This window comes from Ovis canadensis, chromosome 3 (genome assembly GCF_042477335.2).
Source record: "Ovis canadensis isolate MfBH-ARS-UI-01 breed Bighorn chromosome 3, ARS-UI_OviCan_v2, whole genome shotgun sequence".
Taxonomy (NCBI): Eukaryota; Metazoa; Chordata; class Mammalia; order Artiodactyla; family Bovidae; genus Ovis; species Ovis canadensis.
Genome location: NC_091247.1, coordinates 174,584,490 through 174,605,094, shown reverse-complemented (window position 1 = coordinate 174,605,094; position 20,605 = coordinate 174,584,490). Strand labels below are relative to the sequence as shown.

At 38.1% G+C, this 20,605-nt stretch overlaps 1 protein-coding gene across 2 annotated transcripts in view; it reads left to right on the top strand.

Annotated features, from left to right (window-relative positions):
- The window catches only part of ANKS1B (ankyrin repeat and sterile alpha motif domain containing 1B), a 1,178,069-nt gene that overhangs the window by 731,187 nt on the left and 426,277 nt on the right, over positions 1 to 20,605 (top strand). The window contains exon 15 of one of the 2 annotated variants that reach the window (XM_069585128.1): positions 17,365 to 17,471. In XM_069585128.1, the coding sequence (XP_069441229.1) occupies positions 17,365 to 17,471 (107 nt within the window). Of the gene's footprint in view, positions 1 to 16,831; positions 17,472 to 20,605 lie in introns of those variants that run through there. The other variant, XM_069585119.1, reaches the window with a different exon arrangement.

Here is a 20,605-nt window from a genome sequence, read left to right as displayed (position 1 = left end):
TCTGGTATTCCCATCTCTTTCAGAATTTTCCACAGTTTATTGTGATCCACACAGTCAAAGGCTTTGTCATAGTCAGTAAAGCAGAAATAGAGGTTTTTCTGGAACTCTCTTGCTTTTTCCATGATCCAGCGGATGTCAGGAAGCAACAGTTAGAACTGGACATGGAACAGCAGACTGGTTCCAAATAGGAAAAGGAGTACGTCAAGGCTGTATATTGTCACCCTGCTTATTTAACTTCTATGCAGAGTACATTATGAGAAACGCTGGGCTGGAAGAAGCACAAGCTGGAATCAAGATTGCCAGGAGAAATACCAATAATCTCAGATATGCAGATGACACCACCGTTATGGCAGAAAGTGAAGAAGAACTAAAAAGCCTCTTGATGAAAGTGAAAGAGGAGAGTGAAAAAGTTGGCTTAAAGCTCAACATTCAGAAAATAAAGATCATGGCATCTGGTCCCATCACTTCATGGGAAATACATGGGGAAACAGTGGAAACAGTGTCAGACTTTATTTTTTTGAGCTCCAAAATCACTGCAGGTGTTGATTGCAGCCATGAACTTAAAAGACGCTTACTCCTTGGAAGAAAAGTTATGAGCAACCTACATAGCATATTAAGAAGCAAAGACATTACTTTGCCAACACAGGTCTGTCTAGTCAAGGCTATGGTTTTTCCAGTAGTCATGTATGGATGTGAGAGTTGGACTGTGAAGAAAGCTGAGCACCAAAGAATTGATGCTTTTGAACTGTGGTGTTGGAGAAGACTCTAGAGAGTCCGTTGGACTGCAAGAGATCCAACCAGTCCATTCTAAAGGAGATCAGTCCTGGGTGTTCTTTGGAAGGAATGATGCTAAAGCTGAAACTCCAATACTTTGGCCACCTCATGTGAAGAGTTGACTCATTGGAAAAGACTCTGATGCTGGGAGGGATTGGGGGCAGGAGGAGAAGGGGATGACAGAGGATGAGATGGCTGGATGGCATCACCAACTCAATGGACCTGAGTTTGAGTGAACCCTGGGAGTTGGTGATAGACAAGGAGGCCTGGAATGCTGCAATTCATGGGGTCGCAAAGAGCCGGACACGACTGAGTGACTGAACTGAACTGAACTGAACTGCTTAAAGACTGTCCCCTTATTTACTTGGATTGTTTTGTCTATTTGTTCTTTAAGAGGTAGAAATTGTAGATTTCCTATACCTCCTCCTTCCTAGTTTCTTCCCTGCTTTATTCTTTCTCTCACATTCTCCCAGATGTTTGTGTAACAAAAATGTGATCATATCTCTTGGTTCTGTTTCTTTTTCCTCATTTAATTGAAGTGTATTTGACATGCAATATTATGTTACTCAATATGTCAGCAAATTTGAAAGACTCAGCAGTGGCCACAGGACTGGAAGAAGTCAGTTTTCATTCCAATTCCAATGCCAAAGAAACTTCCAACTATTGTACAATTGTCCTCATTTCTCATGCTGGCAAGGTTATGCTCAAAATCTTTCAAGCTACGTTTCAGCAGTATGTGAAATGAGAACTTCCAGGTGTACAAACTGGGTTTTGAAGAGGCAGAGGTACCAGAGATCAAACTGTCAACATTCATTGGATCATGGAGAAAGCAAGGGAGTTCCAGAAAAACATCTACTTCTGCATCATTGACTATGCTAAAGCCTTTGACTCTGTGGATCACAACAATCTCTGGAAAATTCTCAAAGAGATGGGAATACCAGACCACCTTACCTGTCTCCTGAGAAACCTACATATGAGTCAAGAAGCAACAGTTAGAACTGGACATGGAACAATGGACTGGTTCAAAATCAGAAAAGGAATATAACAAGGGTGTATATAATTTCCCTGTTTATTTAACTTATATGCAGAGTACATCATATGAAATGCCAGGCTAGATGAATCACAAACTAGAATCAAGATTGCCAGGAGAAACATCAACAATCAACAACCTCAGATAGATATGCAGTTGAGACCACTCTAATGGCAGAAAGTGAAGAGGCACAAAAGAGCCTCTTGATGAGGGTGAAAGAGGAGAGTGAAAAAGCCGGCTTGAACTTAACGTTAAAACACTAAGATAATGGCATCTGCTCCCATCACTTCATGGCAAACAGAAGGAGAAGAAGTGGAAGCCATGACAAATTTTTTATATTCTTAGGCTCCAAAATCACTGCAGATGGTGACTGCAGCCATGAAATTAAAAGACTCTTGCTCCTTGGAAGGAAGGCTATGACAAACCTAGAAAGCATATTAAAAAGCAGAGACATTACTTTGCTGACAAAGTTCCATATAGTCAAAGTTTTGGTTTTTCCAGTAGTCGTGTCCAAATGTGAGAGTTGCACCATACAGAATCCTGAGCACTGAAGAATTAATGCTTTCTAATCATGGTGATAGAGAAGACTCCTGAGAGTCCCTTGGACTGCAAGGAGATCAAACCAGTCAATCTTAAAGGAAATCAGTCCTGAATATTCATTGGAAGGACTGTTGCTGGAGCTGAAGCTCCAATACTTTTTGGCCACCTGATGTTAAGAGCCGGCTCATTGGAAAAGACTCTGGTGCTGGGAAAGATTGAAGGCAAAAGGAGAAGGGGGCGGCAGGGGATGAAATGGTTACATAGCATCACCAACTCAATGGACATGAATTTGGGCAAACTCCAGGAGTTGGTGGGGGATGGAGGAGCCTAGTGTGCTGCAGTCCATAGAGTTGCAAAGAGTCAGATATAACTTAACAACTGAACAACAACAATTATATGTTACAGGTGTACAATATAGTGACTCACAATTTTCAAAGGTTATACTCCATTTATAGTTATTATAAAATATTGGTTATATTCCCAGTGTTGTATAATATATCCTTGTAGCTTATTTTATATATAACAGTCGGTACCTCTTAATCTCCTAACTCTTCATAGCTCCTCACCCCGTTCTCTCTTTTCACTGGTAGCCACGAGCTTGTTCTCTATATCTGGAAATCTGTTTCTTTTTAAAAACATATTCTCTACTTTGTTGTGTTTTACATATCCCATGTACAAGAGATATCATACCATATTTGTTTTTCTCTACCCGGCTTATTTCACTTAGCGTAATACCCTCCGAGTCCATCCATTTTGCTACAAATGGAAAGTATCTCTGTTCTTGAGAAAGAAAATACTTACTCTTTTCCATGGCATAAAATTACTTGATTATCTGTCTCCTACCCACCTATCTTTCCCTATCTCCTATAGCATTATCCTCCTCAGACATGTATATATAACCTTTGAATTCCAGTAATAATGAATCATTTTAACCATTTTTTAACTCAAACATATCTTTCCCTCATCCTAGTCCCTCTGCCTGGAATTCCATTATATTAGTCAAGGTTCTCCAGAGACACAGAATGAGTAGGGTATATAGATAGACATGTCTAAGATTTATTACAGGAACTGGAGACTGAGTCCCACAGTCTACTGTCTGCCGATTGCCGACCAGGAAAGCCTGTAGTGTAATTCAGTCTGAGTCCTAAGGGCCAGGACTCAGAGCACCAGTGTTGAAGTGCAGGAGGAGATGAATGTTCCAGTTCAAGCACAGAGTTAATCTGCTTTACTCTTTTTGTTCTAATAGATTCTTACTGGATTGGACAATGCCCACATACACTAATGAGGGTAATCTTTATTCAGTCTACAGATTCAAATGCTATTCTCGTCCAGAAGCACCCTCACAGACATATTCAGAACTAGACATTTTACAAGCTCTTAGTAGAGCTTAGTTAGCTCTTAGTTCAGTAAAATTGACACATAAATTAACTATCACCATCATCTTTTTATTTGCCTCTCAAACTCCTCCTAAATCTTCAAGTCACAGATCAAATGGACTCTTCTATAAATTCTATACCTGAGTCAATTTAAGCATCCTTGCCTTCCTTCTATATATTCGGTATCTTTTACACATCTCCATTATAGAATTCATCATCCTGCATGGTGATTTTCTCTCAACTAGACTAAGATTCTAAGGGCAGAACAAGTTTTCTTTCCTCTCTGGTCTTAAAACAATGACTGGCACATGGGAGCCTTCAGTGACTTAATGCTGTATCCAGCTTCTCAAAGAAGATTCAAACATTTGCTAGTATGCCTTAAAGAAGGGGAAAAAAGAATGTAATCAAAGGAATTATGATTTTTTTTTTCCAATCAGGTATGGCCCATATATATTTATACATTGTTGTCTGCCAGAAGAGTTTAGCATTTTAGGCTTAAATTTCATTTCCTATTTTAGACCATACCCCAGCACAGAAGTTGTCAGATCTGTTTTGTAAAGGCTGGTATTTCTTAAGTGTTCCATGAAGATTTTAGTTCAAAATAAATTCAAGGCCTTAGGGAAAACTGAATCTGAGCTCCTGACTTCCCTTAGCATTTAAACACCAAAGCATGATCTTGGAGCATTTTCCTGTTTACATCTTGACTTTGTGATCCAGAATTCTGTTGAACTGCAACATTCCACAAATCCTAAAATAACTAATCCTTTTGCCTCTGCTATTGTCTGCTACCTCTGCTTTATGTTTCTTTCTTTTTAACTTTTTATTTTATACTGAAGTATAGTTGATTAAAAATGTTTGATAGTTTCAGGTTTGCTGCAAAGTGATTCAGTTACACATACATACATGTCTGTCTTTTTCCAAATTCTTTTCCCATTTAGGTTGTTGCATAATATTGTACATTTCTATTTTTGCATTTCAGAATAGTTGTCCTTTTATCAGTAGAAGAGACATTTTTCTTATTGCGTCATCTCTTTTCCTGTTAATTTTCATTGTAAGTTTTTCTCCATTTGGAAAATAGATATATAGCTTATGATTCCCAGCTCAGAGGGTATTCAGGATTGGAAAAATGAGATATCGATACTTTTTAGTTACAAATAGAATCATTAGTCAGGATTTTTGTTACATTGTCCTACAGGAATGAGCACTGTTCACTCCTGGCTCCTACACCTGTGTTAAAAAATATAAAAGACAGAACAGGCTCACATAGAAACCAACACCATAGTTATTTGTTGAATGTGCAGATTTCTCCCCCAAATGTGGACACTGCTTTTGCAGGAAGGTTAGTGGGCTCTTTACCAATTTCTTTAAAAATGACCAGTTTTTATTTGAAATATGTTAGAATAAATAACTTAATAGACCTGTCTGTTCATTATGAAGCTAGGAATAAGAATTATCCTCTCCATTCCTTGCCCCTCCTGTTTATTCTCATTTCACTTTAAATGGATGTGAAGAGCAGACTGCTCAATGCTGAAGACCTAGCTATTGGTGCCTGTTAGATAAGACCAAGCCCCTAATGACATCATGGGATTTGGGATTCTGATCACTTCACGGTACAATGAGCTTTCCTCTGTTATTTGTCCAGACTAATCACCCCATGCACTTTTGTCTGTTTGAAACAAAGAGAACTGGGCAAGGAAAAGCACTGATGGCTCAGAACCAGTCCCTTTGATTGAGAGACTGAATGAACAATATAAGTATATATTCTACTGACAGTAAAGATAATTACACAGCCTAGCATTTGAATAGCTCTTTATAGTTCATAACGGGTTTTTCACACATGTTATTTCATTTTAGCTTCAAACAAAACCATAAGATAGGTAGGTAAATAGGTAAATTATCACCCTTATTTCACTGAAGAGAAACTAAGCCCCAGAAACGTGCCTAGAAAGGAACTCCTTCTATTTCTGTGTGCTCCATCTCAAGAATCGATTCAAACCCAGGCAAACTGGTTCCAGAGTCTGGGCCCTTAACTGGCATCCCTCTTATTGAGGCAGCATTTTCCTGGACACATAGCACAGGCATCTATGCATTGCAGTCCAGAGAGGCTAAGTACCCACGTGGAAACAATACTGAAGCTGCTGTTTCTCAGGAGCACAGAAAAGCCCTTTGTTAGAGTGAAATAAAAATATCCAAGTGATAGGATTTACCTTCTTCCACCTCTCAGTATTCCTTCCGGCGTTTTCTCGTTATTTTGTACTTTAGAAGCCAAGAATCATAAATATAAGATGAAGGGTGGGAAGGAGAATTAACAGAACAACTGGGAAACCATTTTTAAAACAAATCTGCTAGTATGTGGCTGGGTGAATAAATATTCTCCCTCCTGCAAAAGGGCAAGGTTCATACCCTGTGGCCCTGAAACAGGGGAGGATAGAGTAGTGGCTAAAATCTTAGACTCTGGAGCCAGGCTCTCAGGGTTCTAGTCTAACTGTGCAAATTTAAACAACCTATTACCTATGTATTTTATTATTCTCCTGTATAAAAAGAGGTGATAACAATAGTACTTCACTTGTGAAAATAATGAGTTATTGAAGGAAAGCTATGACAAACCTAGACTGCATATTTAAAAAGCGGAGACATCACTTTACCAACAAAGGTCTATATAGTCAAAACTTCAGGTTTTCCAATTGTCATGTACGGATGTAAGAGTTAGACCATAAAGAAAGCTGAGCGCTGAAGAATTGATGCTGTCAAATTGTGGTGCTGGAGAAGACCCTTGAGAGTCGCTTGGACTGCAAGGAGATCAAACAAGTCAATCCTAGAGGAGATCAACCATGAATATTCACGGGGAAGACTGTTGCTGAAGCTGAAGCTCCAGTATTTTGGCCACCTGATGCAAAGAGCTGACTCATCGGAAAAGATCCTGCTGCTGGGAAAAACTGAAGGGGAAAGAAGAGGGCAGCAGAGGATGAGATGGTTAGGTTGCATTACCAACTCAATTGACATGAATTTGGGCAAACTCCAGGAAATAATGACAGAGAGAGGAGCCTGGTGTGCTGCAGTCTATGGGGTCACAAAGAGTTGGACAAGATTTAGCAACTGAATAACAACAATATGTGTATATTATTTAGTCTTACCATAGTAAATGCATGTTTGTTATTATTTTACATAATGAGATATTATTTTAAAGACCTGATGTGTATAGGTGCTCAATAAATATTAGCTCTCTTCTTTTATATTTAGTTTAGATTACTGGAAAGAGTCACATTCTTTAAAAAGTATTTGCCTTCTATCAGTTACCTTGGTGCTAGAATAAACAGCTATTTATTATATTTTTGAGAGATTACCAGCTTCTTTTTTTTAACTCTTGTCCAGCGGCTCTCCTCTATCCCTTCCTAAATGTCATTTTCCTTTTTAAGAAATGTGATACCTCTTGCCTCTGCCAAATCATTTTACCCACCTTAACTGTTTCATCAGTTTTAGCCTGGAGGCACCTTACTGAAATAGGTAGTGTTTCTCTTTTGCTCATGAAACCTAGAATTACTTAGGTGGTTTTCTCTAATTCATTTATCCTCTATACTGTCACAATGAGAAGTCATGTCTCTAAGTGTTTAATTCCTCTAATCTCTATTGACATTTTCTCAGTGGTAAGCTAGTATTCTCCACTGGCCTATAAATTACTTTGCCGACAAAGGTCCATCTTGTCAAAGTTATGTTTTTGCAGTAGTCATGTATGGATGTGAGAGGTGGACTATAAAGAAATCTGAGCACTGAAGAATCGATGCTTTTGAACTATGGTGTTGGAGAAGACTCTTGAGAGTCCCTTGAACAGCAAGGAAATCAAACAGTCCATCCTAAAGGAAATCAGTCCTGAATATTCATTGGAAGGACTGATATTGAAGCTGAAGCTCCAATATTTTGGCCACCTGATGCAAGAGGCTGAATCATTAGAAAAGACCCTGATGCTTGGAAAGATTGAAGGCAGGAGGAGAAGGGGACAGAGGATGAGCTGGTTGGATGGCATCACCAACTCGATGGATGTGAGCTTAAGCAAGCTCTGGAGTTGGTGATGGACAGGGATGTCTGGCGTGCTACAGTCCATGGGGTTGCAAAGAGTCGGACACAACTGAGCGACTGAACTGAGGGATGTACAAAGCTATAGTCCCACTGCCTAGCAAAATGCTAGGAACAAGAGGTACTTATTAAATATTTGTTGAAGAAATCAGTCAGTGCTGAAGGAATTAAGTATAAGAAAAATATCCTATCCTCTCAATTAACTAGAACCTAATTAAGAAATTATCTGAAATTAAGCAGTATGTGAGTTGCCTTATACTTTTAAAAGAAAAAAAATAATTTTAGAGACCTAAACTGATATCATGGATTTAATTTAATACAGTTGTAACAGTTTCAGACCATACCCTGGAGTAACCATACATTCATTTCAATGGCTTAGGCCTTCTATGTGCTTAGTTGCTCAGTCGTGTCCAACCAACTCTTTGTGACCCCATGGACTGTAGCCCACCAGGCTCCTCTGTCCATGGGGATTCTCCAGGCAAGAATCTTGGAGTAGATTTCCATGCCTTCCTCAGAGGCCTTCTATAGCTACACTATATGCAATGAGAATATTTATGAACATGTCAAAAATGAGCTAGTGTCATTGTGCCCTTATAACACAAGTCAGGATTTTGGACTTTGAACCTGCTCTTCCCACTGCCTCAAACTCTCTTCCTAAATACCAGAAAAGTTTGTTCACTACATTCCACTATATTCCAGTCTCTGTTCAAAGGCATTCCCTGACAATAGTGTTTAAAATGAGTCAGTTTTTTTCACCTACCATTCTTTATTTTCTTTTTCTACTTTTGAAAAGCTTTGTAAACTAGGTTTATTGAAGTATAATTGCCCTACACTTAATTACACAAATTAAAATTTGATGTTTAACAGATACACCTATGAAACCATTATCACAATCAAGAAAACAAGCATATTCAAAAGTTTCCTCACGTTCCTTTATAATCCTTTTCACTCCCCTTCTTCCCACCCCTAGGTAGTCACTGACCTATCCTGTCACTGTAGATAAGTTTGCATTCTCTAGAATTTTATGTAAATAGAATCACTTTTCTGGAGAGTCTGTCTTTTTTTTTTTTCAAATTTAGTTCAGTCGCTCAGTCATGTCCAGCTCTTTACAACCCCATGGACTGTAGCACGCCAGGCTTCCCTCCATCACCAATTCCTGGAGCTTGCTCAACTCATATCCATTGAGTTTATGATGCCATCCCACCATCTCATCCTCTGTTGTCCCCTTCTCCTTCCACCTTCAATCTTTCCCATCATCAGGGTCTTTTCCAAGGAGTCAGTTCTTCATATCAGGTGGCCAGAGTATTGGAGCTTCAGCTTCAGCATCAGCCCTTCCAATGAATATTCAGGACTGATCTCCTTAGGATGGACGGTTTGATCTCCTTGCAGGCCAAGGGACTCTCAAGAGCCTTCTCCAACACCACAGTTCAAAAGCATCAATTCTTTGGCACTCAGCTTTCTTTATGGTTCCAACTCTCACATCCATACATGACCACTGGAAAAACCATAGCTTTGACTAGACGGACCTTTGTTGACAAAGTAATGTCTCTGCTTTTGAATATGCTATCTAGGTTGGTCATAGCTTTTCTTCCAAGGAGCAAGCATCTTTTAATTTCATGGCTGCAATCACCATCTGCAGTGATTTTGGAGCCCAAGAAAATAAAGTCTGTCACTGTTTCCATTGTTTCCCCATCTGTTTGCCATGAAGTGATGAGACTGGATGCCATGATCTTTGTTTTCTGAACGTTGAGTTTTAAGCCAGCTTTTTTCACTCTCCTCTCATTTTCATCAAGAGACTCTTCAGTCTCTCTTTGCTTTCTGCCATAAAGGTGGTGTCATCTGCATATCTGAGGTTATTGATATTTCTCCCAGCAATCTTGATTCCAGCCTGTGCTTCATCCAGCCCAGCGTTTCACCTGATGTACTCTGCATATAAGTTAAATAAGCAGGGTGACAATATACTGCCTTCTGGTTTCTTTTACCCTGCAAAATTATTTTAACATTCCATGTGATGAATGTATCATCTGTTCATTTCTTTTTATTAATGAATATTATTACATTGTGTGGATGTACTACAATTTGTTTATTTGCCTGTTGATGGACTTCTAGGCTGTTTCCATGGACCATGGGATCGCAAAGAGTTGTATACAACTGAGTCAGCATGCATACAGTTATTGGCTAATACAAATAAGGCTGCTGTAAACACTCATCTACAAGTCTCTATGTGTCATATGCTTTCATTTCTCTAGGGTAAATTCCTAGCAGTAGACAAGGTGGGCCACGTAGTAGGTGTATATTTGACTTCTAAAGAAAATATCAAACCATGATTCATAGCATTGTCAGCACTTGGTGTGGTCAGACTTTTTTAACTTCAGACATTTTAATAAATGGTATCACGTTATGAAGGAAATGGCAACCCACTCCAGTGTTCTTGCCAGAGAAATCCAATGGACAGAGGGCTACAGTCCATGGTGTCACAAAAGAGTCAGACACAGCTTAGTGGCTAAACCACAAGTGGTATCATATTATGGTTTCATTATAAGTTTGCACATTCTTAATGATGTTAAACATCTTTTCACAAGCTTATTTGCCATCCATGAGTCTTCTCTGGTGAAATATCTGTTCAAATCTTTTGCCCATTTAAAAACATTGATTTGTTTCTAGAGACTTCCCTGGCAGTTCAGTGGTTAAGACTCTGTGCTTCCAATGCAAGGTGCATGGGTTTGATCCCTGGTCTGGGAACTAAGATCCCACATGCCACACAGTGTAGCCAAAAAAAAAAAAAAAAAAATTTTGGTTTGTTTCCTTGTTAGTGAGTTTTGAGAGTTCTTTATATATTCTGAATACAAGTATGCTATCACATGCAATTTGCAAATGTTTTCTTCTAGTTAGCATCTTGCTTTTTCATTATTGTACAGAAAGGATTAAAATTTAAAGTTTTGATGAATTATAATGATCAATTTTTTTTATTTTAGAATTGTGCTTTTATTACCTAACCTAAGTTCAAGATTTTTCCCAAATTATTTTCCTAAATTTTCTTCTATGTGTTTTTAGTTTTATGTTTTATGTTTAGGCCTATGATTTTTAGCTAACTTTTATACATGGCATGAGATATGAATTAAAATCTATTTTTGCATATGGATCTCTAATTATTTCAGCATTATTCATTGAAGAGGCTCTCCTTTCTTCATAGAATTGCCTTTTTACCTTTGTAAAAAATAAACTGATTTCTTGAATTCTTGAAATGACAAAATGACAGAGCTGGAGAACAGATTAGTAGTTGCCAGAGATTAAAAAGCAGATAGGGAGAGAGAGGGCCATAGCTATGACAAGATAGCAGGTGCCTGTTGTGGTACTATCTTTATCTTGACTGAAGTGATAGTCACACAGTTTATACATGTAATAAAATTGCATAGAACTAAACATGTACACATGCACACACAAATGAGTATATGTAAAACTACTGAAGTATGAATAATCAGTGGTTTTTATCAGTGCCAAATATCTGGTTGTGATATCACACTATAGTTGCAGTAGCTGTTACCACTGGGGAAAACTGGGTGAGTGTGCTGAAAAGTTACATCTAGAGACAGCAGGCAAAGAACTAAACCAAATATCATCTACCCATTACGGACTATTATGCAACTATTTAAAAGAACAAATTAGAGCTTATCATTTACTTGTTAGAATTTTCCATCTAGAGACAGCAGGCAAAGAACTAAACCAAATATCATCTACCCATTACGGACTATTATGCAACTATTTAAAAGAACAAATTAGAGCTTATCATTTACTTGTTAGAATTTTCATAACGCTTTGTTGAATGATAAAAGCCTGTTTCAGAAATGTGTAATATGATTCTAATTTTAGGAAATGATGCCCAAAAATATCCTCATCAGTTCAATGCAGTCGCTCAGTCATGTCCCACTCTTTGCGACCCCATGAATTGCAGCACGCCAGGCCTCCCTGTCCATCACCAACTCCCGGAGTGCACCCAGACTCGTGTCCATTGAGTCGGTGATGCCATCCAGCCATCTCATTATCTGTCGTCCCCTTCTCCTCCTGCCCCCAATCCCTCCCAGCATCAGAGTCTTTTCCAATGGGTCAACTCTTCACATGAGGTGGCCAAAGTATTGGAGTTGCAGCTTTAGCTTCAGTCCTTCCAAAGAACATCCAGGACTGATCTCCTTCAGAATGGACTGGTTGGATCTCCTTGCAGTCCAAGGGACTCTCAAGAGTCTTCTCCAATACCACAGTTTGAAAGCATCAATTCTACACACACACACATATATATATATATATATGTATATATATATATATATATATATAAACATACATATTTGTACATAGCTGTGGTGTGTGTGTGAGACAGATTTGACAATGGATACAAACATGAAGAAAGATACTTGTTTGTTAACATGAATTACCTTGATGGGAGAATGGATGACATGGGTGGTTTGGAGATACTGGGAGAAGGAGTAACCAAGAAAAATAGAAAAAGAAAAAAAATACTAATATGTAAACCAATAATAATGTATTCTTATATGCAATTATTTGTTTTGTGTTGTTACAAATTTATAGAAAATTTAAGAACTAATTGCTTTTATTTTACTATTATTATTTGATAACTAAATTTATTCAGATATAATTTACATGTCATTCAATCCACCCAAAATGTATAATTCAGTAGTTTGTAGTGTATTCAGAGTTGTACAACAATTGCCACCGTAAATTTTAAAACACTTTATCACTGTAAAAAGAAGTCCCATATCCATTATCAATTATTCCCCTTTTCCTCCCAATTCCACTGGCCATATTCTTGCCTGGAAAATCTCATGCACAGAGAAGCCTGGTGGGCTACAGTCCATGGGGGTCACGAAAGAGTTGAAGATGACTTAGTGACTAAACAAGAACAACAAAGAACAAAGTGGGCTAAATAATCCACACCACACTGCCTAGAACGTAGTAGATCTTAGTACCTGTTAGTTTTTTTCTTTCCTTCCTCTTGTCTCACTTTTAGAACTTAGAGAAGTTCCAGTTGAATAATGAGGCCTGTCCAATAATGTGATGCCATGTTTGTATTTCAAGTAAAGTGAGAAATATATGTAAACACTACTTTTAAAGTGATCTTCATATCCAAACAAGGGTTCTTTCAATGGTTTGGCTCATGAGAAAAAACTTTAACAAAGCTAGAAGCACTGTGATTCAAGGTCTCTTTCTTCTTCCTGCCTCTTCTTCACCTCTTCCCCCTACCCCTGCTGCTGCTGCTGCTGCTGCTAAGTCGCTTCAGTCGTGTCCGACTCTGTGCAACCCCATAGATGGCAGCCCACTAGGCTCCTCTGTCCCTGGGATTCTCCAGGCAAGAATGCTGGAGTGGGTTGCCATTTCCTTCTCCAATGCATGAAAGTGAAAAGTGAAAGTGAAGTCGCTCAGTCGTGCCCCAGTTTCTCCCAATTCACTTCCCCTGTGCATGAAAACCTTTCTCCAACATGAGAATTACTGAATACAAACTGAATGATTGAACAGTTAAAAAATAAAGTTTAGTCTATAAAAGATTTGTAAAGTGGTTAGTAACCCATATTTTCTCTGAACTGGTTTTGTACAGCAGCCTGGACCTTGACATAACGTCCCTCCCTCGCTCTTTCCCTGTCTCACACACATGCGCACTCATTCTCAATCTCACTCTCTCCTCTTCTCTCTCTTTCTATTAAGAAATGAAAATCTCATGAAAGTCATTTCCGTGTCATGTGTTCATGCATTTAACAAAGACAAGTTAATGCCTAGAATGCATGTAGCACTCTTCAGGGTACTTGGTCCATGGTGTGCATCTTAAGAAATGAGATGGGATTTGAGGAACTGGTCAATTAGCACATGCCTTACCAAACTAAAACATTATTGTCATGTTTGCTCAACATTTGTGCAGCTTATCTACCTAATTACAGCTTAGGAATGATCAGGAAAAACAATGTGAGTGTGACCCTAGGAGAGGTTGTGATTGATGCCACTTTAACTCCACTCTGCGTCAGCTTTACAACTGGCCACGGACAAATAGCATCTTGCTTTCAACTGCTTGTACAGGTAATATTGAGCAACTCGAATCCCCTTAAATAGATTCCCAAACTGCTACAAACTTTTTGACCTTCTTAAGAGATCTAGAATCTGATTGGTTCTATTTAAAAACCTAGCTGTTTTCTTTTAAAACAAAGAACTCAGAGACTTGGGATAGACTTAAGAATTTTTTTTTTTAATCTGAAACTAGGAGGATTTTACACAGTTTGAATTGTGAAATGAAAATTGCATTATTTGGTTTAGCAGGTGCATAATGAATTATTACTACTTTTAATGTTAGCCAGACATATCCCTACATTCAAGAAATACATCTTATACACAAATAACTATAATGTTAGACAAAAAATATTCTTATAATAGATGATCTAAAAATGCCACTGAAAACAGATAAGGAAGAGATTTGTTCCTGTTAGGTGGGATTAGAACGGGTTTCATAAAATATCATCATATCCAAAGTCAAAGAAGAGGCATAAATACGGAGACATAATAAAAGCAACGCAAGTATATTATAACTAGTAATTCCACCTGCTTGGAACTTGGGGAAAGGGAAATAAAATTAGAGGATTTGTAGTAATCATGAAGACCCCAAAATGTCATCAAAGGAATTGGGAGTTTATTATTTTTTTAATTTTACTTTATTTTACTTTATAATACTGTATCGGTTTTGTCATACATCAACATGAATCCGCCACGGGTGTACATGAGTTCCCAATCCTGAACCCCCCCCCACCTCCCTCCCCACATCATCTCTCTGGGTCATCCCAGTGCACCAGCCCCAAACATCCTGTATCCTGCATGGAACCTAGACTGGCGATTCATTTCTTACATGATATTATACATGTTTCAATACCATTCTCCCAAATCATCCCACCCTCTCCCTCTCCCACAGAGTCCAAAAGTCTGTTTTATACATCTGTGTCTCTTTTGCTGTCTCGCATACAGGGTTATCATTACCATCTTTCTAAATTCCATATATATGTGTTAATATACTGTATTGGTGTTTTTCTTTCTGGCTTACATCACTCTGTATAATCGGCTCCAGTTTCATCCACCTCATTAGAACTGATTCAAATGGATTCTTTTTAATGGCTGAGTAATACTCCGTTGTGTATATGTACCACAGCTTTCTTAGCCATTCGTCTGCTGATGGACATCTAGGTTGCTTCCATGTCCTGGCTATTATAAACAGTGCTACGATGAACATTGGGGTACACGTGTCTCTTTCAATTCTGGTTTTTATTTTGAAGCCAGCAAAAAACCATGGAAGTGTTCTGAAACAAGGAGTTATAATCAAAACTGTCCTAAAGAGATTATTCTGACAACCATGTATATACTAGAATTTGAAATATCAAAGGAAGGAGGATGAACACAGAAGCCATAGTTGTATTAGGCCAGGTGGGCCTGAACTCAGAGCACAAAATCACAGTAGGTGTCAGTTCTCTAAACATGAAACAGGAACTTGAATTAAGGGAATAGAGCCAAGAGATACTATGATGAGGGATGACTGGAATTGGGGAGCTGATGTCAGTGGTGAAAGAAAGAATGTAAGATGCTTTGCAGTTTAATGTCTGTGTGCTTGGGAGGTCAACAGTGCTCTTCAAAAGATAAAGGAAACAAAGAAAGATAAGATCTGCGGAAAGAAGGAAAGTGATGTTTCATTAATTCAATGAATATTTATTGAACACTTACTATGTGTCAGGCACTATTCTGGGGGGATGAGCGTTATCTTTAATTTTTAAAACACTTTATGTGGCAAAGGCAGTGTTCTCAGTCTGTGTGACTCCAAAGGCAGAGCTGGAGCCAGTGAGTAGGAGTCAGCTAGGGCCTCCCTGGCGGTTCAGCAGTGGAGAATCCACCAGCCAATGCAGGAGACCCAGGTTCAGTCCCTAGCTCAGGAAGATCCCCTGGAGAAGGAGGTGACAACCTACTCCAGTACTCTTGCCTGGAAAATCCCATGGACAGAGGAGACTGGTAGGCTACAGTCCATGGGGTCGCCAAGAGTCAGACACAACTTAGTGACTAAACAACAACAGCAGGAAGAAAAGCAGCCTTCCTAATAAGTGGAGGCTTTTTGATAAGTAGTGAGAGCTCTGTTACAGGCTGTATTCAAGCCTAGATTGGATAATATTCTTCAAGGGACTCCTGCATTAAGAGGGAGGTTAGACTAACCTCTCTGCAAGTTCTCTCTCAATCTTAAGAGTCTGTTCTTTTCATGATCTACTCCTATGGGCTCTATTATTAATCTCTGGTTTCTCTCAATTATTAAATAAATTACCCAGTCTGTCTGCCATTCAGTAAAACACACATTTACATCTGTTATTCTTAAATTATTCTTGGTTAGGGCTCTTCTTCTTTATTAAAAAATTCTACCCAGTAATGTTACCTCTATGCCTAATTTAGAATGTCAGCCCTGGTAGATTGGGTTATAAATATCAGAGGGGAAAAGATGTTTTGTGCCTAATAATATTTTTGTTTGTAAGAAGCCACACAGATGAGAAATGAATTATCTTGACTTCAAGATTGCAATGCAGTTTCTGTATTTTGCAGCAATTCAAGAAGGGAAAAAAAAAATACCTCAGAGAGGCTCATTTTGATACAGCACGGTAAAGAAAGAGAATAATTGTTCTCCAACACTGTAAAGCTTTAGATCGGAAACATTTATCTGTGCTGCGTTTTAAAAAAATAAGAAAGGGAAGGAAAGGAAAGGAAAGGAAAAAGAGAACCTGTCGGGGGCTCCCCTATAAGCTATGGTTAAAGCTTTGCATTTCCTGGTGTCTTTTGAAACGTAAAATTCCACAACAAATAGCTCTGTAACGTATAACCAGTATGAAGATTCAATTCAGTTTTAAGCACTTTAGTCTGCTTTTGAATCTTGCTATTTTCTGCATTTGTTTTGACTGCTCTCATCATTCAAGATTGACGCTTGGATGGGTGTGTAGGAGGAAGCAGCAGCAGCAGGCTTACAGCTTGCAGACAAAAAAAATCTGCCTTATCTGATGGCTATTATTGAAAATGCGAGGTGTAGCCTGGGCTGGGTAATGAAGGGGAGCGAGCGAGGGGGAGCAAGGAGCATGGAGCTGCATACTGATGAGTGTAGGAGTACTTGATAAAAAGAATTCTGGCTGCTGGCCGTGCATTGCTCATTGTGGAGTACTCCAACAATCACATAGAACGCAGACCAGCCTAAGCTGACAGCTTGATATGCCTTCTTCTGCTGCCTGGTTTTGGGGGCTGTGTGACGTACTGGTCGGTAGTAAAGATTAATATGTAAGAAATGTGGAGCTAGGATCAAGTCATACTCCACAGCCTGCCTGGCAAACTATGTTTTACTTCTGACTTTGCTCTCTCGCTGAGAACATTAATCTGTCAAGCTGGCGGGCTCCTTTGATAGCAACTTTCCCAGGAGCATGATGTGGCAATGCCACCTCTCAGCCCAGGACTACCGCTATTACCCCGTGGACGGCTACTCCCTGCTTAAACGCTTCCCTCTTCATCCTCTTACAGGACCCAGATGCCCTGTCCAAACAGTGGGACAATGGTTGGAAAGCATTGGGCTACCTCAGTACGAGAACCACCTGATGGCTAATGGATTTGACAATGTGCAGTTTATGGTAAGACGCTCTCTGTGTCCACGGAGCTGCCTTTTGTCTGTCTTTGCTTCTTATGTGTCTTACACGGCTCAGAGGCAGCCTGATTTGCACCAAAACTGGTCAGTTTTATATATGTAACTGCATTAGAAAATTGGATGCCCTTAGGACTGAACCGACTGTGTAACATATAGGCACTTGCTAAAAAATGAGATCTATGTGCATCCATATACATGTGTATTATATGAATGAACCGGTGAGAGTACTATTTATAGGCAGTGAAAGAAGATTAACATTTATATTCTCCCTGTCATTCTTTGTGTGATTTTTATAAATCTGTCATCTCAGACTACCCAGTTAGATGATGATAGCACTCTTCAGTTAATTCTAGATTCCTGAAACATTTCATTTGGGTATCAGCACTTAGTGATTAATTAAACAATTTGTTGTGTTTATGGTCTGAAGATCATTTTTTTTTCCTTATAATTGTTCAATAAGGAGTTTAAATTGTGTGGATGACCTTTAGTTCATTAGCAAACTGATTCGAATGATCTATTATAGAGAGCTTTCGCTTAGTTTACATGCTGATTGAAGAGCAACAAGGTATTGTTTATGATTCTAGGTAGAAAACAAACACTTCCATCAATTAACTGTCAATATCTAGAAAGAGAGGCTGATGGACTTAGTACATTCGTGTACTTCTGAATACTGGTCTGCCTGCAGTCTAAAGCTGGTCGTGCAAACTTCCCACTGTGATGAACATAGGTGAGGAAGGAGGATGGGGAACTGTGCAGACCCATAACACAGCTTTGTGACCATTCACATGCCTCCCCCGGTGCTCATCAGTTTCCCCTGGTAAGCTACGTCACAGTCAGTATTACCTTTCTTTGCTTTTAAGGTCCCATCACACACATTACTAATTCCTAAATTTAGAGAGAAAATACTTAACGTAGGCATGTAGTACAAAATGGCTTGCAGAAACAATTAATAGCTATTTCTAAATAAAATACTGGAGCTTACACCTGAGGCTTATTAATAATAAAATTGATAACATTATAGTGAGAGCTAGGCACGTCTTTTTATTTTCATTTTAGATTATTCTCTCCAAGCTTGACTTGACTATTGTAGATTTGAAGATTATTTAAACTGTTAAACTTTTGCTTCTCCAAAAATGTGTGTCCCATGAGCTTTTTTTTTTAAGCTGCATCCATGTAGTAAGACGTATGAGCCCTAAGTAATTGTACCCATAAAACTCTTAATGAACCCACTTTTAAATAATGAGACATGCAGCAACTATTATTTTTCTCATGTTTAAGAATACTGTCACTGATGAGACAGATTGTATAGCGATCGAAATGGGGGGGAAATACAATTTGCTTCAGTTCCTGTGAGAGTCTCAGGACAGACTGAGTAGAATTAGGACAGCCTTAGGACACTAAACAGATGACACCAAGAATTAGAGGAGCTATTACATTTATTGCACATTTGCATGAGTCTTTATTCTTTCTCCTTATCTCTCCTTGAAATAAGGCTTTCTCACTCCCATTCCTCAAACCTGTGTCCAAATTTATTCTGGTCCTGTAAGAAGTTAGCTAGGTCTTTGGATTCTCTGGATCATTTATCTACTTTGAAAGATTTTAATTCAGCATGATTTTCCTCTGAATGTTAAACACTGTAGAGTAAATATAATCCCTTTTTGAAAACCCAATGCAAAGGTTAATCAAACATGTTTCCAATAAGCATTTGGAGATTGGAAAAAGCATTCATGAATAAAATATGTATAAACACTCCAAAATGTATCTGGACATATATGACAAAACCAAGGTCTGATCCTCTCCATAGACTGTCGACTTTATTTTTTCAATTCAAATTATTATATATGATTTTTCAGAAATTAAGAAAACATAGTTAATTCAGAAAAATCAAACACTTTCTATACAAGATAGAATTTTTAAAATTTGAATTATTATTCAGAGGAGTTAATTATGAAAATGAAGCAAATCATAAAACAGTGTCATCAATTATCACTTTGCATGCTGCTGTACACCATTTATTTGCTACTAGCATTATAAAAAATCAATTTCTATCTCTATAAAAATTATTTATTGATCTCCATAATCTAATTTACATAATTATGAACTTAGTTAAAGTACACTAATATGATCAGCCAACTTTAAGAAATAGGTTTCATTAATGCGGTGAAAAATCTGTTGGACCTGCTTAGTCTCCATTCGGTATCATATTCGAGCTTTTGTTTTTCTTGAAGCACATTCTGACCTGCATTTATTCATTCTGTTGCCTAAGCAACAAGCACCACACTCCTATTAACTATGATGTAGTGCAGGTCTTATTAGCTTTTTAGAACAAGACAGTAGAGACATCAAAAGGATATAATTAATGTTGGTTGAAATATTGTAGTGCATCCATGCATAGATATTCTTTATTTAGCAAACATTCTCAAGAGTTAATTTTTCATTTAATCAATATTCCATAATGAATATGAGTTTCAAAGGGCCCATATAAGTAAATTTCAAAGTATATATTGAAAGCTTTGCAAATTTTTTGTTAATAACTGTTCTACATACTCTTACACGTAAACACAATATATGAATGATTTATCCACACAGCTGTGATTAACTTTAATAAAGATTTTTTACATCAATTCCTAGGCAGAAAAGAAGGACCTTGTTAGAAAAGAAGGACTCGTTTATTTTTAAATATTTATCCATTATTGTTTCTCCTTTGGGCTCTTAAAACTTATTCTTGATTTTATTTATGTATCAATCATTTTAAAATACCTGGATGTTTAAATTCCAAACTTTTTCTTTATGTTTCTGGTCCTGGTTTGCAGAATAGTTTTGCACAGGACTTTTATGTGTCCTTAAAAATATAAAATAAGTGGAAATAGGTACAAAGAATAATTACAAAATTACACATTAGACTTTGGGAAAGTTTAGATCTATGTGGCAAAAGTCCCTTCAACACAGAAATCCTTTGTTTGAAGCCTTGTTCAAGCCCCACTCTACCTGTCCATCCCCTCTGAAGTCACGTTATCAGCTCCCATCTACTTCAGCATGTCTACCTGCTACCCACTAGCCTCTGAGAGTGTCACCATGGTTCTCTGATATCCCGTTTGTTTTCCCCAAATTTGTAACATA